Here is a 17,187-nt window from a genome sequence, read left to right as displayed (position 1 = left end):
GCCCCTGTAATGAGAAAGTAGTTTCCCAGAATACAAAAGGCTGTAATTATCTCATTAGCAGGCAGAAAGGAAAAGGAAGCCTTTCTGAGACACTTGCTTTTATTTCCCACAGAAGCTCAAGAAAGTGCAGCCCCCAGTGCTGACCTCAGTGTCCCATCTTCTGCCACCCTGACCCCACGCACAGAGAGGCACAGTGGGTCCTGGTGTCTCCTACCCAGCCACATCCTGGGGGTTGATGGCTCCTAATTGAGAGCAGTAACTCCAGAATTGCTGTGGATCCCCATTTCCCAAAAGCAGTATTTCCCAGCAGGAGTCCTGAGCTGGGATGGTAGCATAGGTGTGGTGCAGATGGCAGAGAAAGGAGGAGGAGAGCTCCAGGTCCTTGGAAAGCAATGGGAAATCTGACGTGGTCTGGCTTCTGGCAGTGGAAAAAGCTTGTGGGTGGGAAGTCAGCAATTTGCACGCTCCGCAGACAGGTTCACGTCCAGCAGGGTTGTGCTTTTGTGCCATGTTTCAGTGGTGGAAGAAAACCTGGCAGCCACCAAACCAGGATGCCAGAGAGGGGAGAAGGAGTTGGGGGAGGTGCAGCAAGAATGATTTGAGGGCTGGAAAAAATGCCTGGGAGTGAGCAGTTGAGAAAGTTCATTCTGTTTCCCTCTTCAAAGTGAGGCAGTTTGAGAAGGGTGAAGGAGAAGATGCTGACATGCTGGAGCCAGGTCAGAGCCCATACCAACCCCAACCCCAACAGCAACCTTTGAGATTATGGGGTTTTGCTGGTTCTCCTCCAAGGCCTGTTAACCTCCAAACACGGGTGGTTTTGCTCCCTACAGTCTGCAGTCATCTCACAACTAGCCCATTAGCTGTCTTCCTTTCCTCATCCATATACCTTTCTGGAACAAGCTGATAGGATCACAGCATTTCCTTTCATCCTCGGACACTGTTCCTATCCTGCTCCATCACCCCGGAGCAAAATGACTCCAAGGCCAGGTTGGATGGGGCTTTGGGCAGCCTGGTCTAGTGGAAGGCATTCCTGCCCATGGCAGCTGGAGCCAGATGGTTTATTTAGATCCCTTCCAATCCAAACCATTCCACTGTGTTATGTTGCTCTCCAGACACCTCTCTGGCACCACTGCCAACAAACTGGAAAACCAACAGAGCCCCCAGGCACTGTGCAGGTGTAGCTCCTACAGAAAGGAGTGTTTACACTCTTCCACTAATTGCATGCTCATTAAAACCCAAGCAAACCAACCTGATGGCTGAAGGTCGTGGGCACACCTGTTGTGAGGTGTGCTGGGGGGAGGAAGGGGGGCTTTGACCTTTGGGAGCCTTTGCAGGAGGAGCAAAGTGGGAACCACACGTGAGCATTCCAACACACTGCGTTGCTCTCAGACTGTTTGCTGTCGCTTGCCCTGCCTGCGAGCAGCGATTGATTTCGCTCCCAAGTGGCACGGTGCCTAGGTATGTCTCCCAAAGGCCTTTGTTACTAGAGTGTTAACAATTAACCTGCTCAGGCAGAAATGGAGCCAGGCCTTCATAATCTAGGCTTAGTTAACTATTCAGCTGCTTATCTGAGGGTAATTTTTCTTCCGCTTAACTAGAAGGCGTTTGCTAACTCATTTGGATAAGGCAAAGTGTGAAGGCAGTGGAGCTGTACCCCAGGAACCCATGAAAACTGTGCTAAGAGGCAGCTGTGAAGGACTCACCCACCACGTCCAAGGAGAAAGGAAACCTCACCCCAGGTTTTCTGCATGAGATACAACAAATGTCACTGTGCACGAGGAATGGCTGCCTAACCCTGCAGTGAGATGGAATGAGCAACTCATGCAAACGTGGAGAGGGACGTGGAAAGAGAAGGATGTGGAAGGAGAAGGAACCTGCCTGGACCCCGTGCTGTTGGGAAGATGCCTACAAGCATCAATCTAGGCAGACAAAGAAACACTTTTCAGCTTTTTTTTGAACACACAAATGCTTGGAAGTGGGAAATTAGATCAGGAATTGTCCTGGAAAGATTCAGTTCTCCTCCTGCAGAAAGGCAGTGGTCAGTGGTCACAGTGGAGTTGGACTTGGTGATCCTAGAGGTCTTCATGATTCTATGCTTCTCATTCCCTAAAGAAAGGACTTGGGAGAGAAACCCTTCTCAAGGTTTGCAGCTTGGTTTGTGCCAAGGAGATCTGGGTTGCGCAAAGCAAACTGGGTTGAGGTAACCAACTGGTTTTCACAGGTTCCCCAGGGGCAGGTGAAAGTCAAAGCTTTTTGCAGAGAAAAAATAAAATAAAATAGCTTGGGAGGCCGTGCTGATGGGCTGTAGCCCTGCCAAAAAGCAGACGCCAGCCTGATGCTCCATCTTTAATTTGCTAATGCAGTGTAAGAACAGCTGCGTCCCTGGAGAGCCAGCACGGCCCCAGTTCCGCATCAGCGTTACAGGTGCTGGAGGGCAGAGTGGGAATTTTCCAGTCCCGAGGTCCCATCATGGATGGAGCAGCAGGACAGATGTCTGCATTGTTTGCTACCTCATCTCGTCCGCCTCACGCTTTAATTAGGCTGGTTGTGTTTAATGAGGCTTCCCAGGGAGCATAGGACTGTAAATCTAATGAAATCTGGGGGTGTTGGGTTGCGGTTCATAAATAGTGTGGCTGCAGTTGCACAGTCCTTGGGGTTGAGCACAGGGTGGAAAGCTCTGCAGGACCAAGGAAGAAGAAATCAGACATGGAGGCAGTGAGCCCCAGCCCCAGCTCAGATCTGGTTTGCTTCTTTCATTGGGAATTATCCATAAACCCAATTTTAGTTAGCGTTCCCATGACGCCCATCCCTTACCCCAGCCGTGTTCAAAACCTGATTTCACAGTTCAGTTAAGGGGTGAACAAGGCAAAACCTGGCTAAGAACTGGTGCTGGCCAAAAGAAACAAGTCCCCCCTCACCACAAAAAAAAAGAAAAATCCCTTTTTGGCAAAGAAATCTGTACTGCTGGGGATCTGTTGGCACTTCTGGAATCCCCTCGAAAACATATTTGAAATGCTTGCCCGTATGCTCTGCTTATCAGCTCCCGGGTTTACAGTAAACATAAGCTAATAGGGTTTTTTTTTTTCCCAGAATATTTTTTGGATTCTTTCCAGTTAAAAAGCGGGGGGGGGGGGGGGGGGGGGGGGGGGGGTTGGAAATCATGCAAAAAAAGAGTAAAAGAGTTCCATTTGCAGAGACTGCCTCTGTGGCACAGCTTTGATCCCACACCATGAGACAGCAGTTGGTTGAAGCATCTGCCCTTGGGTCGCTGGGGCTGAACAGGAATGTCAGCGCCGTGTCTCAGTGTTGTAAGGATGTGATCCTAAGCAGAAGCCTCATGATGTGAAAACAGTTCCCTGGGATCCTTGGGGTCCCTGAGGGCTGAGAAAGGCTGTGATGAGGACCACTGATGGTGGAGCAGATAAGGCATCTTCCTCCATGGTGGCCTAGAGGTCATTGTCATCTCGCTACCCAGTCTGAAGCTCCTTCCTGAGACAAGAACATTTTTCTAGCTTACACTGCTTGCTTTTGTGATGGCTTTTCTGTTTTGTTTTGAAGAATCAGACTTTCCAATGATCTCATCCTGCCCTCAGAATCACAGCACGGTTTGGGTTGGAAGAGATCTTAAAACCCAACCAGTTCCAACCCTTACCACGATCAGGGTCACCTCGTACCAGACCAGGAGCCCAAAACTCCATCCACCCTGACCATGAGCCACGTCCATGGACAGAGCAGAAGTCTGCACAAGTGTGTAAATGTAAATGTGTTCTGTTATAAATAACTGCCTCTCGTAGCAATCTCTCTGATTGCAGTGTTGGATGGATACTAAGAATCAATCAGGGGATCATGCAGAAAGCATCAGCGCCAGACCAGTGTTGCAGGGTGGATTTTGGATGTCCTTTCAGGATGGAGAAGGTTACACCCCCAAGCACATTCTATTATGGATGCATCTGGTGTATTTCAGGTCCACTCAGGACTCAAGTTTGGCTTTCCCTCATCCTACCCACCTGGCACAGGAGCACTTCCTTACTTTTTCTCCCATCCCTGTTTTGGCTCAGAGGAGCTCTGCATCATCTCCCTTCAGCACTGTAGTGCCAGCCACACCATACTCAGACCATATTTCAGATAGGGCAGTTTTCTTTAAGGTCAGGGCTCTGGAGAAATAGAGGAGACTACAAGCAGTAACCCTGAAGGAAGTCTGTTGAAATGCAATAACAAGCTGCACAATTCTATTTTTCTTTTCAATTATTAGCACAAGTTTTCCATTATTAGTATAAATACCAAGATTACATCGGAGCTAAGCTCTACATCTAAACAAGCTCTCCAAAGAAATAAGCTCAGCTCTTCTGCTGGAGCCAGGGAAGAGCAACAACTCCACCCCAAAAAGAAGAAAAACCCCATTGAAATACTCTCCTCATCTCCCTCTCCTGCCAGCCCTGTCTAAGCCTCCCTGTCACCAATGTTCCACCCAAAGGGCAATACTTTCTCAGTGATTTTTTCATCCAGAAGGAAACCTGCATCCCCCACTGCTCCCAAGTCTCACTTTAGTACCCGTCCTCACAGGATGATTCACCTTGGAAAGTCTGAAATTGAGAGCTTCTAGAACAAAAACTACAAGTAAAGAAGACATTCTGTCCATGGGGACCTAGACAGTAAGTTCAGTAAGGGTGGGTGAGATGATAAGTAAAGTGTCTACAGCTGCCCATGTAATGGGCATGTAATGGATTCATTACAATCATCCAAACTCAGCAATGTGTCTTCTCCCTTCCCTTGCTACATATCATGTAATAAGATCATGCATCAAAGGTACACTGTAATGAGTTATTCTGTCAAATTCTTTGTCATCTAATAAGGCAATCATAAAAGGCTTGTTGTGAACCTTTAGTACATGAAATGGAATAAGACCCAATGCAATGCAGAGTAGATCCCAAAGGCTGGGTGCAAGAGCACACAGACAGCTTTATTTTCAGAATGGACTTTCAAGAAGGAGCCTGAATTTTTTAGGAAGTGATAAACTGTGCCCCTATATGACTTGTGTAGGCATTAGGAGCTCTGGACCTTTACCACCTCCATTGTTGTGTGGTGGCAAAAAGGCTTTTCTTTAAAATTCCTTCCCTTTTCCTCCTTCTTCCAGTGCCACTGACCTGTGCCTCCACTTCACCTCTGAGCTGCCATGGCCACGCTAGAGACGCTGCCAGTTCTTAGTGACCCAACGTACCCCAATCCAGAAAACTTCCATAGATTTGCTTCTCGGCCATCCCAAAACTCCTCCAGGAGCATCATGGGGAGTGTGGGGAGCGGAGTGGCCAATGACCAGGAGTTTGCAATGAAGAGTGTGGGGACCCGGACGCAGAGCAGTGGCCGTCAGATGGAGGGGTCTCGCAATGGGTTCTCCACACGGGACATCTCCAACCGCTACTCCGGAGAGGAGAAGACCTACAAGTCAGAGAAGGTCTCCAATTCCCTCTATATCAACGGTGACCTGCGTAAGAGTGAGAAGGTGAAGATGGACATCTGTGGGAATGTGACCACCAACAATGAGAAGAACATGCCGCCTCCTCCCCAGTACCGAGAGCCCAGTAACCCACCAAAGATATTGCCAATCTCCGGCAAACTAGACCAGGTGAGAACTCCTGCCTCCTGGAGCAGTGTAATGGTTGTGACTTGGCTCTAAAAGCACCACCCAGTTAATGGTGTAATTCTGACAAACAGTCTAATTCTTACTATGCAGATGGTCAATTTTTATTTACAATTCATATAATACTTACTACCTTTGTGGGGCAAAGGAGAATGCTAGTTCTGGAAAAATCCAATAGCATGATAATAAGTCTTTCAGAGCTAAGCTTCCAGTTCTTTGAATTATTTAACCCACCTGAGTTACTGTGATTATCTCTCCTACTGACAGAAGGGAGAACTGGAGCTGGTCCTCTTTTCAGTCAGCCCAGCATCAGTCAAATTCTTATTTTGGAGCCATTTACAGGCCATCTCCTATGGCCCACTGCCACAAAAAGGTCTTACTTGAATGAAGCTGTGTGTATCCGTTCAAAATCCTAGTGCTTCTGGTGAGGGGCAATCTGATGAGGCTTGTAAACTACCCCTGCAAACATTATTCCCTGTCCAAGCACAGTCCTTGTGGCTCATATCAGCTTAGCAGATGCCCAGAGCCCAGATGTTTTATGCAGCCTGCTGCTGTGCTCCAGCAGATCCCATAATTTGTGTCCAAGGGAGGCTGCCAGAAGCAGTGTCGTTTCAGCAGCATTTGGCGGCCTTGTCTCGTGGGCCATTAACCTGATGGCTCCCGTAGTCCATCTCAATCCCACGTGACAGATGCCAGATTTTTGGTCTCCAGCCTTTTCTGCTCATCAGGACTCATTGTGTTTCTTCTGCAAGGCACTTTCAAATACAAGGTCGATTCCTCTGGGCTAATTTTCACCTGAAGCCCAACCCACAGTAGGGAGAGACTCAATCCTATTTTGAGGAGAATTTTATTTCTGTAGGTGCACTCATGGGGAGAGGAATGTGCAAGACTTCAGAGGTTCTAAAATCCTCTGTAAATCCTTTGCAGCTGCAGTCCATTTTCTCTCCAGCATCATGTCTGCTCACAGGAAACAAACAATTCAAATCGGGAGCAGCTTCAGCATGTTACTTGCCCAGCATCACAATGATGAGGCCATAGATCCCACCTACTCTTGCCTACTGCATGAAGGATATGATATCCACGTAGAGGAGCTGACTGCCTAGTGTTTCAAGAGCAGGACAGCTGCTCATCCATGGGGTTAATTCAGTTTTCAGCAGAAGGGAAATGCAGCCTCCAATCTAGGTGTCCTTCAAAACGTAACCTGCCAAAATCAAAGTTATTTTATCAGGTCTGATAAGCAGGTGACAGCCTTTCTTTTAGCAAAGAGCACCAGTAAGAGGTTGAATTGAGTATTCTGGGGAAAAAATCATGCAGATTTGGGATGGGTCAAGCTCTTCTTTCAACAGGGACAAAGGAAGATGAATTGTTAACTTATGAGTATCCAACTCCTCTCAGGTTTCACGTGTTAAATCCTAAATGACCAAGGATGTGTTAGGGCTAAGAAATATGGAACTAGCTAGCTGGAGAGGCCTCAGCTCCACCAGACCCAGCCTGTGTTGATGTATCTTTTGTGTGTGTCATTATCAAATGTCCTGCTGTCTTTGATGCGTGGTCCTTTTTCCTTTTGCAGAGCAATGAGCCCTTAGTTAGACCCTCAGCCTTTAAACCCGTAGTTCCTAAAAACTTCCATTCCATGCAGAACCTCTGCCCGCCGCAGAGCAACGGGGTGACAGAGAACAGGAAGAGCTTGAACCACACCAACAGCAATAGCCCATCTGCACCCAAAAGCGGACTCGACAAGAGCAGCCTTAACAGGACTACAAACCAAGTGGGAGGCCTTTCAGATTCGGGCCGTAACTCGTTAACGAGTCTGCCCACGTATGGGACAGGCTACAGCCAGCACGTGGGCCCGATGAGCGCCTCGACGAGCCACATCAACCGCATCGGCACGACCTACACGGACAAGAACATCGTGGGATACAATGGGATATCTACCTCAGACAGCGGCCGGTCTTCGAGCAAGAGCACCTCTTCGTTCAACAGACTGAACCATCTCAATGAAACAATGCCTTTCCACTCTCCTTCGACGGACGACATCATCCAAGACTTGGAAGACAGGCTGTGGGAGAAGGAGCAGGAGGTCTTGCAGATGAGAAGGAACTTGGACAAAAGCGAGGCAGCCATCTTCCAAGTGTTTGAGGAGAAGCAGAAGATCTGGGAGCGGGAAATGGAGGATCTCAGGCAAAACTACGCCAACAAATTGCAGCAGGTCTCCAAAAAGGCGCAGAGGGCACAACAGGCCTTGCAGCTCCAGATCTTCAAGCTGCAGCAGGAGAAAAAAAAACTCCAAGATGACATGGGGCAACTCCTCCAGCAGCGAGAGGAGCTGGAGAAGAAATTTGTGGCTTTCAAGAAGGAGCAGGCTGAGTTTCTCCCAAAGATTGAAGAGACCAAGTGGGAGGTAAGAGCATTATTGTGTAAGAAATCCTGAGTGGGGTTTTCATTGATAACCCAAAGTGCCTCCATCAGTCCCACAAGCAGCCCAAGACAAGGGCTGTGGTTGGGTGGCCTGTAGATAACAGGAGACACTTCGGTCACCTTTATGTGTCTGAGGCTTAGACAGGGCTGGCAGGAGAGGAAGATGGGAAGGGTATTTCAGTCTTCAATTAAAATAAAATGAGTGCAATTTTTGTGTGTGTGTGTGCACATGCTGTGCTGGTTAATAATTAGGCTTCACTGTCAGGTCACTGCAATGTGGGACATTTGAATCCAGTTAGAGTGAATAAAGATTTCTCCATACAGGTATTTGTGCCTCCCAAAATTGGGTTTAAGCCTATTTTAATTAAATTCTTCAAACACCTGCGTCTGGGCAAAGCTGGAGATGGCTTTTCAAATATTTGATTTTTGTTCTTCTCGAGGATATAAAGCAAATGAGCTAAGGGTGATACCAATAGCCAAGTCTACCTCACGCTTTCCATTGCAGCGCACTGTTTTCAGTTGCTAATAAGTTGATCTCTCAAAAGGCTGAAAGGCAAGTTCCTCTTTCCAGGTCTTATATATTTTTTCTTCTGTTTCTATTTTTAGAACATTTTATCAAACCTCCTTTGAATAGCCAATGCTAACACAGTTTTGGTGGGTTTATTTTTTCAGCTTGATCATGCAAAGAATTTTAATCCTTCCATGGACTGGCTAGAAACTTAAAAATTATTAAGGCTGCAGTGGAAAATAGAAAGCAGCTCTAGAATCAAGAAGGCCCTATTCTGCTAATACTGATGGAAAGTCAATGAAAGTGGGATTAATTAGGGCTCTGCAATGCACTGTTTGGAGGCATTCAGCAGAGCTTACTTGAGGCATGCCTTGTCCCATGCATGTGATGCCTCCTTTGACCAGGTGCTGTGCCCAGGTTTTGTGTGTCTTTCATCAACTTAGGTCTGGAAAGCTTCCTGATTTTGCACTGGGTAAAACCACAACATGATTTTTGATTTACTGCTCTAGTTCAGTCTGCAGCAGCTAACCCAGTGATAGAGATGCAAAGAGATGGGGATTCAGCTGATGGATCTTGACACCTAAGGTTTGTAGACACCTACTCTCAATGACGGGGATATTCTCCAGACACCAAGAGACTGTATTGCCTAAATTTCCCCAGCACACAACTAAAGACCAAAATTTAAGTGTTTTAATCTGTGAGTTGATTCTTATCCAAGCTGTTCTTCATCATGTATTTCTCTGCCTTTTGGGAAAAGCTAGCCCACGGAGAGCACTTCCACTAAACCCACGATTGGGATTGTGCACTTTTTTAGCTAAGCAGTAACTGTGTCACTGTAACTACAGCTAAACCAGAATGATGTTGTTCTGCATCTGCTGCAGACAAACACTGAGGTGGATGTGGGTACTCAGATTTATGTATTTGAGCTCCAGGAAAAGCTGGTATCTGTAGGTACTGACTGTGGGTATGTCTCCTAGCTCTTCAGCTGCTCACAATGGGAACTGGGCCATCCTGTATCTGCTGATACAGAGACATGGAAACCCCCATGTCCATGGGGAAATGAGGGTTTGGTCATTTTTATAGCTGCCTTTCATCAGTTTTGTTGACATTTGTTGGATTAAGCAGAAGTAGAGATGTGTCACATAATAACTGTGCCACCTACACGGCACATACACACACTGCAGCAGTGGTATTTCCACTAGGTGTTTGCCCAGGACTCTTTGGGAAGGAGAGCATCATACAGCAAATAGGTAATATCCACTGTCTCATCATCCTGTCCTACACACTTAGTGTTTGGGGAGAGCCTGGCTGGTCTCTGGGTCTGAGATGTGTCCATCTCAGGTCCATCGACCATTGAGGTCAGTGGGAAAACTTCTGCAGAGTGCAGAAGGTTTAAGTCAGGCACCACAGGCTTGTGGTTATGTGTGAAATGTGAATGGAGGGAAACCCTGGTGTCAGCTCACCTCTGGTGTGGACCACAGTGTTTAGCTTAGCTGTTTGGTTAACTCTGAAATGACATTAAATCCCTGAGAGCCAAATGTCCCCCACAGCTATAGAGACAACCTGTAGGTCCTATAGGACAAGCAAAGGTGGTGACTTCTTGCTGCCTTCCCCCTGCTTCATGAAAGCTCTCCCCACAGGTGTGCCAGAAGGCGGGTGAGATCTCCCTGCTTAAGCAGCAGCTGAAGGACTCCCAAGCAGACGTCTCCCAGAAGCTGAATGAGATTGTGGGGCTGCGGACACAGCTCAAGGAAGGTAAGAACTTCCTCCGTGAGAAGGAGGAACAAATCCTCACCTTGAAGGACTCCTACAGCTCCAAGAGCGTCAACCTGGAGATCTGCGAGAGTGAGCTGCAGCGGAAGATGAGTGAGGTCCAGGTGCTGAGGGAAAAACTGAACCACTGTGAGCTGGAGGTCTCAGGACTGAAGCGGACACTTGCCAGCATGGGACCTCCAGGGCCTTTTGGTGGGGACCTGGCTGAGAAGCTGCGGGACCCACTGGCCTGTGAAAGCGATGAAGCCAAGATGCAGAGGCAGAGCGAGGACAGTGTCAACGCGCTGAGGAAGGAGGTGGAGAGGCTGCAGACGGAGCTGAAGCTGGAGCGGCAGCAACGGGAGCAGCAGGTGATGGACTTCGAGGAGGAGAGGCGCACGTGGCAAGAAGAGAAGGAGAAAGTCATCAAGTACCAGAAGCAGCTGCAGCTGAACTACGTGGAGATGTACCAGAAGAACCAACTCTTGGAGCACAAGGTGAACGAGATGAACACAAAGGCCACCAGCCCACCGCACACCGAGGAGAAAAAAACGTGGACTCCCTCCAGGCTGGAGCGAATAGAGTCCACTGAGATCTGAGGTGGGACCAAGACAATTCCCATCACTTTTTTATTGCTGTGCATGTACTACCTACTCAAGCCAGTGGTCTTCTGAAGGATAACACGATACCGTAGGAGCGGTGTGAGGTGGCTTGCACTGAGCTCCATCACCCTTACTCTATTCTTCTGTGCTCTGTAGGTAAATAACTGTGGATGTGCGTTGTTTTTCTATCGATAATGCAACATCTCTTTGTTTGTTTGTTTTTTTTCCTAGTACAGCTGGTGAGGGTCAATTGGCTCATTTGTAATCTGCCGTGACTGTTACTTCACTAGAGGCTGCCATCCCCTCTCCTACAATTCACCCCTCTTTGGTTGGTTGTTTTGGAGGGTTGTACTTGGTTTCTTTGGTTTTCCAAGCATTTACGTGCAGCAAAACAGTGCAAATTTGGCAGGTTTTTGGTTGTTTTTTTTTTAAGGGCATTTTTAGCCACATTGGCTAATGGAACAAAGCTCTTGCGATCACAAGCAAACTCACTGTTTTGCATCAAGTATCTTGTCTAGACGATGGTCTTAGTGAAGTCAGTGGGAGATGGGCCATTGATTTCAGTGAAACCAGACATATCTGCACCAGGTGACTCTCTCCTGCAGCCCATGGCTAGCATGGTTGCAAGAGGTTAGGACCTATTCGTGAAGCAGTGTGAGCTTGTCCTGGTAACGTAAGCCAACAAGGGGTGCTTACCCAGTAGGAGCCTTGTTTGAGGCTCAGCAGAGCTCGGTACATGCTGTGTTTTCCTTTTGTTGTGGTTTCTGTCTTCATTTCTACTTGCTTCCTGGGTTGTGACCCAATCCTGGGAGCATAAATACCCTCCCACCTCTGCCTTGATCCCCCCTATTCTTAAATATATTCATGCTGGATTCAGAAAGGAAAAAACAAACAAACAAACAAAAAAAACCCTTTTAGATTCAAGCTAGTTCCCTTTCTCAAGAGTCCTCTGAATTCCCACAGTCAATGGAACAAGGTTTGGGGAAGCCTCCAAACTTGTGGGTTGTTTATGCAAGCAGAAGCTTTAGCAGTTTCCCAATAGTGGACTAACCCATTCCCAAAAGAGAGACAGTTTGGTGCATTCTCTCTGCCCAGGGTCTATTTACAAATGGCATCCAGGCCTCACTCAGGAGCTGCAGGGAGCACATATCAGCACTACCACTAGATTGCAGTGAGGGAAGTGAGCATCAGCCTTCAGCACAACCTATTGGAATAGTGCCCATCGTGATCCCACATGGTATCATATATTCCAGGGTCAGAGAAAATGCAGGGCAAGCTTAAGAAAACTGTTAGCTCCTAACTCTGATTGTGAGAGCATTCATAAGAGACAGTGCTTAAGATCATACAAGTGCTTATGCTCTGGCAGAATAATAACCAAATCCTATATGTGCACTCACTGAAAATGATGCAGGTGTCAAAAAACAACATTTAACTTTAAAAGGTGGGCAAAGGGGACTTGATTATTCCTTTCACAGACACTTTGCTACCATGATCCGCAGCAAAGAGTAAAAAATGCTGTAAAGTGGGATTTGCACTGACTGGGCAGCAGCCAAAGGATCAACACAAGTAGAAATTCAGGCTCTTTTCCCTAGGGAGAAGCTAGAACAAAGGTAGAATTTGCATCTTGGGATGCCTGTATGAGATGACTTCAGGGAGAGGTTGGCCAGATGACATTTCACCTGCACACCAAGGAAGAACCTCAGGGTGTTGAGAGGCCGAAGACCTTTCAAGCAAAAGCTCGGAAGCCACTTTCCTTCCATGTTCCCTTCCCCTCCATCACCAGATCTGACCTTCAAGCTGGGGTCACATGGTGTTGTGGTGAGCTCCAGATTGAGCAGAGAGGCTGAGCAGGACAGAAGGGACTCCACTGATCTCACCAACCTCCAGCCAAGGTCAACAGACAGTATTACAGGGAGGAACTGCTGGTAGCTGGCAGTGATCCCTGGAGCTGTAGAAAAAGGAGATGTGCAATGAGACCAAGGTATTTCAAGACTCCAGTCCTCCACCAAGGACCTGGCAGAAGGTCATTGGCACAGAACTACTTTATCCTGCTGGAATCAATGGAGCAGGTTCTCAGCCCCCATGCCAGCCCTCCTCTTTGTTTTGGTGTTTCAGAGGCTGCAGCCTAAGCCAGAGGCTCCAAAGACATCCCACATGTGCTGCATACACCCTTTGCAAGTAGATCCTTGGGCTTCCTCCATTCATACACCAGGCTTTCTAGATGGAGCATAACACCTCACAGTGTTAGGGTTGAAGATGTGACGCCTTGTGTTATCTCAGCTTTCTGTGCCTCTTTTTTTCCACATCAGATAAACCTGCATTGTCTTCCATCCCAAAGCAGCAGACAGGGCCTTGTGTTTGTGAAGGGCTCTTCAGTCCTTGGGCAAAAGGGCAAAGCATAGAGAAGTTGTAAGAAATGCAAGAAGTTTCAAGTTTCAAATGCCTGTCACTTGATGACTTTGAGGCCACCACACAAAAAGCAAACAGTCCATCAACAAAGAGTACCCTGGCCATAGGATGGGTCCAATGATCCCTCATTGTTGGGTCATTGTTCTTCTCAGCCCTGTTGAATTTGAGGTTGGTTTCCCATTAACCATCAAAAGAACCAGGCTTTCAGTCAGTAGATCAAGATCACCTACAGAGATTGAATTTTGAGTACCTGAAGTTGAGGAGGTGTACATTACAATTAACTCCAGAAAATTCCACCCATGAGGACTTGGGCTGACCAAACTCTCCTGGTACAAGCAAAGGTGCAAGCAGCCCTTCTTACCAGTTCCTGTGAGTGAAGTTGATTTGCTCCACCATCACAGTGAGGCTGCTGTGATCCTGCTGCTACAAGGTGCCCACCCAAATGCACCCCTTGCATAGCCAGCATTTCTGTCTCTGCCCTGGCTGTGAATGTGGTGTCCCCCCGAGCTCCGTGGGAAGGACCAACCCACCCCACTCCTGTCTTTCACTGTGGCACTTTACAGCTTGCTTGAGACAGCGAGCTCTGAGAAATGTGACCAAAGATCTCTGTAAGGTGTTGGACTGTGTGCTTCCAGCTGATTCCCAGCCTTCCCAGGAAGGAAGAGACTGGTGTGGGCTGGGAAAGGAAAGAGGACAGGGTAGAAAGAAGGATACTTCTCACAGCTCCTGGGTGAGGATCTTTCACCAAGATCCCTCAATGAAGATCTGCTCACGATGTTGCCTGTGTCCTGCTGCCCCTCTGCATCAGCTCTCCAGACTCCCCTGCCTGATTTCAGTTCATCAGTCCCAGGTACACTCAGTGCATCTCCCAGTGCTCTTCCCAGACACTTCGTCCATTAACAAGCAGGAGCTTACACTGGTAACAGCTTGCCCTGACCCTGCCCTTAGAGGAGCTTTCTAGACTACTCACATCTCCATCATTTCCATGTCAGCTACATCAGCCCTGTTTTATCTCCATGAGAGATCTTGCTTTTTACTGAAGGACATCTCAATGGCCTTTAATCTCTTGAGATCACTGAGTGGGGCTTCACATCATCACAATACTAAACCCAGCCAGCTCAGAAGCTTCCCCAGTCCTTCCACCCTTTGCAAAGGCAGGGGTGTAAGGGACATACAAGTAACGCTGATCACACAGCTCCCATGCCACCCATGGGGGTAATGAGGCATTGGGATCACATCCAGCAGTTTTCAGATGTCAGCTTCCCAATCAGATGTTCCACACTGGCAGCACAACTGTCAGCAAAACAGAAACGAGCCTCTGCACTTTCAGGATAAGCCTCCTCCCCATTTTCTTTCCATGAAGGGGGATTGCATCAGATCTGGATCCTGGGACAACCTCTGGCATGTAGGGTTGTTTTCAGGGTTGCTCTACAGATCTGTTTTCTAAGCAGAAAGTCTCTGCTTTCTGTCGTAAAGCAATAGGTTTTTTTCTAGGGAGGTTTAAAAAAGGACTCTTTCCAACCCTGATACTTGCAGGCAACTCAATGTTCTCTTGAATAACACCATAACTCCAGTTCTGGACTCTCCTTCAAAAAGCAATGTGAGCCCAGGTCTGGCTCTATGTAATCACAGAAGGTATGAGCCTGGTGATCCCCATTCCTCCAGACAGCCCATGTCCAGCAGGCAATCAGTGTGGGTCCCTGGGGTGTGCAGTCCATCCTTCTTTGGTGCCCATCTCGTGACTGTTACTGGGTGCCTGCAGCCAGTCAGCTCACTGCAGATCACTGACACGGGAGCCACTGGGTCCCCAGAGGTGTCTGAGCCCAAAAGTCTTATTTGATGACAGCCAGACACCAATGGGAAACAAGGCTTTCCCATTCCTGGGAGCCAGGCTGTCCTAGGAACTCACTCAGAGACGAAGATGCCCATGGTGGCACACGGGTTCCCTTCCAGTGGCTGAAGGGAGCAAATATGTCCAGGTAGAGCTCGGATACCGGTGCAAAAACGCACTGCCACCGGTGCCAAAATGCTGCACAACTGGCCAATGAGTCTATGCAGTCCTTTCCCACACAGCAGTGTCCCTGCAGAGCCCAGTCCAAGGAGGCTGGGTCTCCTCTGAGGTGTCTTTGTTTGCACTCATGTGGACCCGATAAATGCTGTGAGCTGAGAGGTGGCCCCTCAGGACTCACTCTCAGCCTTCACCTTGCACAGGGCAGTACGTTTGCGAGGGTTTCCTCACCCAAAATAGATGCACATTCATAGTCACCGGTTTCCATGTCTCTTCTCCAGGAGAATAGGCCCATAAAACCCAGCTCCCCGATAGCGGGACGTCAGGTTGGGCAAACCTGTGCCCCAAGCAAGCCTGTTGTCTGATCTCACCAGCAATAAAAGCCCCATGGGGGAGCAGCCAGAGCTTTCCAGGCTGTGTGTGTGTGTGTAGGATCTCTGCATCAGACCCTTTGTCCGACGTTTTGGACCTGCCTGACTGTAAATTGAACCCCAGCCTTGTGCTTCCCCTCCTCTGTTTGTTTCTTGAAGCCTCGATCTCTCTCTGCTCTTACTGTGAATTCAAACCAGAAGTGTTCTGAACTCGACTCTGTTACTGTTTGTTCTGCGTTGACTGTTGCTGGTTCTCTGAACTGCGTTTAATGAGACTTTGCTAAAAAAAAATAAATAAAAGAATAAAAATAATAATAATTAAAAAAATAGGAAAAAAAATTATATATATATATCTATATATAAACTTAAAAAAATAAAGTATTTAAAAAGAATTCCATAAGGTTGGGTGTCTCTCCTGTCCACCGATCACTTCCAAACACTGTTGTCTTGACTTTGCCTCTGGTCAGTGTATTTAAAGAGAAGAAGAGGTGAAAAATGAAGAGATAAAATGCAGCATTCTGGGCTTTTTGTACAGCGGAGGTGTATCCATTTAGAAAACTCTTGTTAGAACTATACCACATTTCACAACCTACTGCTAGTCTGTTGTATGTTTCCATGGGGTTATAAAGATGTGAAGAGCTACTGCCTTTGCGATTTTCTACAGTGAATATATATATATATCTGTACAGAGGTATGTATATATATAAATATATATGAAGATCTATATGTATACGTATCTCTCACTCTCCTATCTCTATCTGACTGTGAAGGATTTTTATTGAGCAAAATAAAATGGAGAAAGGCCCCTTTTAAAAACCTGACTGTGTGGCCTGGCTGGTTGTGTTGCAAATGGGAGAAGCAGCAAAACCATGAGGGATTTTGGGAGGGACGTGGGCTGGGGAATGGTGGTGCTTTGATTTCCAACTTTGATGATGTTATGATTCATTTGAAGTCTAACCTTGGTTAGACTAGATGGGCATCTTCCACAGCTGATTGAGCAACACTTCTCATAGACATGGTGCCTCTCAGCCCCACTGAGATGGATCCAGTCCCCTACATGTGGGCAGATGATTCACTTCCAAATCAATGAATTCCTCCCATATCAAGCTCACCCAAGCTGACCCAAAACCATTATGAGGACAGGCATTACTGAGCCAGATAAAACCGCAGTGACGTGTCGCTTCATACTTAAATGCAAGCAGCCCATCCAAACTTGAGTCACACCTTCGAGGTGGGGCCACAATAGGGATGACAAGACCCAGATGGAGATGTCAGCCATGCCCAAGCACTGTACACCCAACATGAGCTAATTCTACTCCATTCCCATGCCAAGATCTCACCTATCTCCTTACACAGGTGGGTCACCAGTTGGACCTGCTAATCCTACAAGTCTTTTCCAGTGTTAGCAATCCTATGATTCCACGTGAGCTATCAGCAGGTCCGTGTCACAAAGAAGGCTGATGGTCTTCCACAGAATCACA

General features: G+C 47.5%; 1 protein-coding gene across 5 annotated transcripts in view; it reads left to right on the top strand.

The window, feature by feature from the left end:
- LZTS3 (leucine zipper tumor suppressor family member 3) overlaps positions 1 to 16,527 on the top strand; it is a 35,108-nt gene extending 18,581 nt beyond the window's left edge. For 3 of the 5 annotated variants that reach the window (XM_015862967.1, XM_015862969.1, XM_015862968.1), the window contains exons 2-4: positions 5,135 to 5,623; positions 7,209 to 8,039; positions 10,205 to 16,527. In XM_015862967.1, coding sequence (XP_015718453.1) covers positions 5,174 to 5,623; positions 7,209 to 8,039; positions 10,205 to 10,915 — 1,992 coding nt within the window. In that variant the 5' untranslated portion in view covers positions 5,135 to 5,173 and the 3' untranslated portion in view covers positions 10,916 to 16,527. Of the gene's footprint in view, positions 1 to 3,188; positions 4,653 to 5,134; positions 5,624 to 7,208; positions 8,040 to 10,204 lie in introns of those variants that run through there. The other 2 variants (XM_015862970.2, XM_015862971.1) reach the window with 2 other exon arrangements.
- Positions 16,528 to 17,187: the final 660 nt, after the last annotated feature.

Source organism: Coturnix japonica, chromosome 4 (genome assembly GCF_001577835.2).
Source record: "Coturnix japonica isolate 7356 chromosome 4, Coturnix japonica 2.1, whole genome shotgun sequence".
NCBI lineage: Eukaryota > Metazoa > Chordata > Aves > Galliformes > Phasianidae > Coturnix > Coturnix japonica.
Note: the sequence above shows the minus strand (reverse complement) of the source record. Positions and strands in the feature narration are given on the sequence as shown.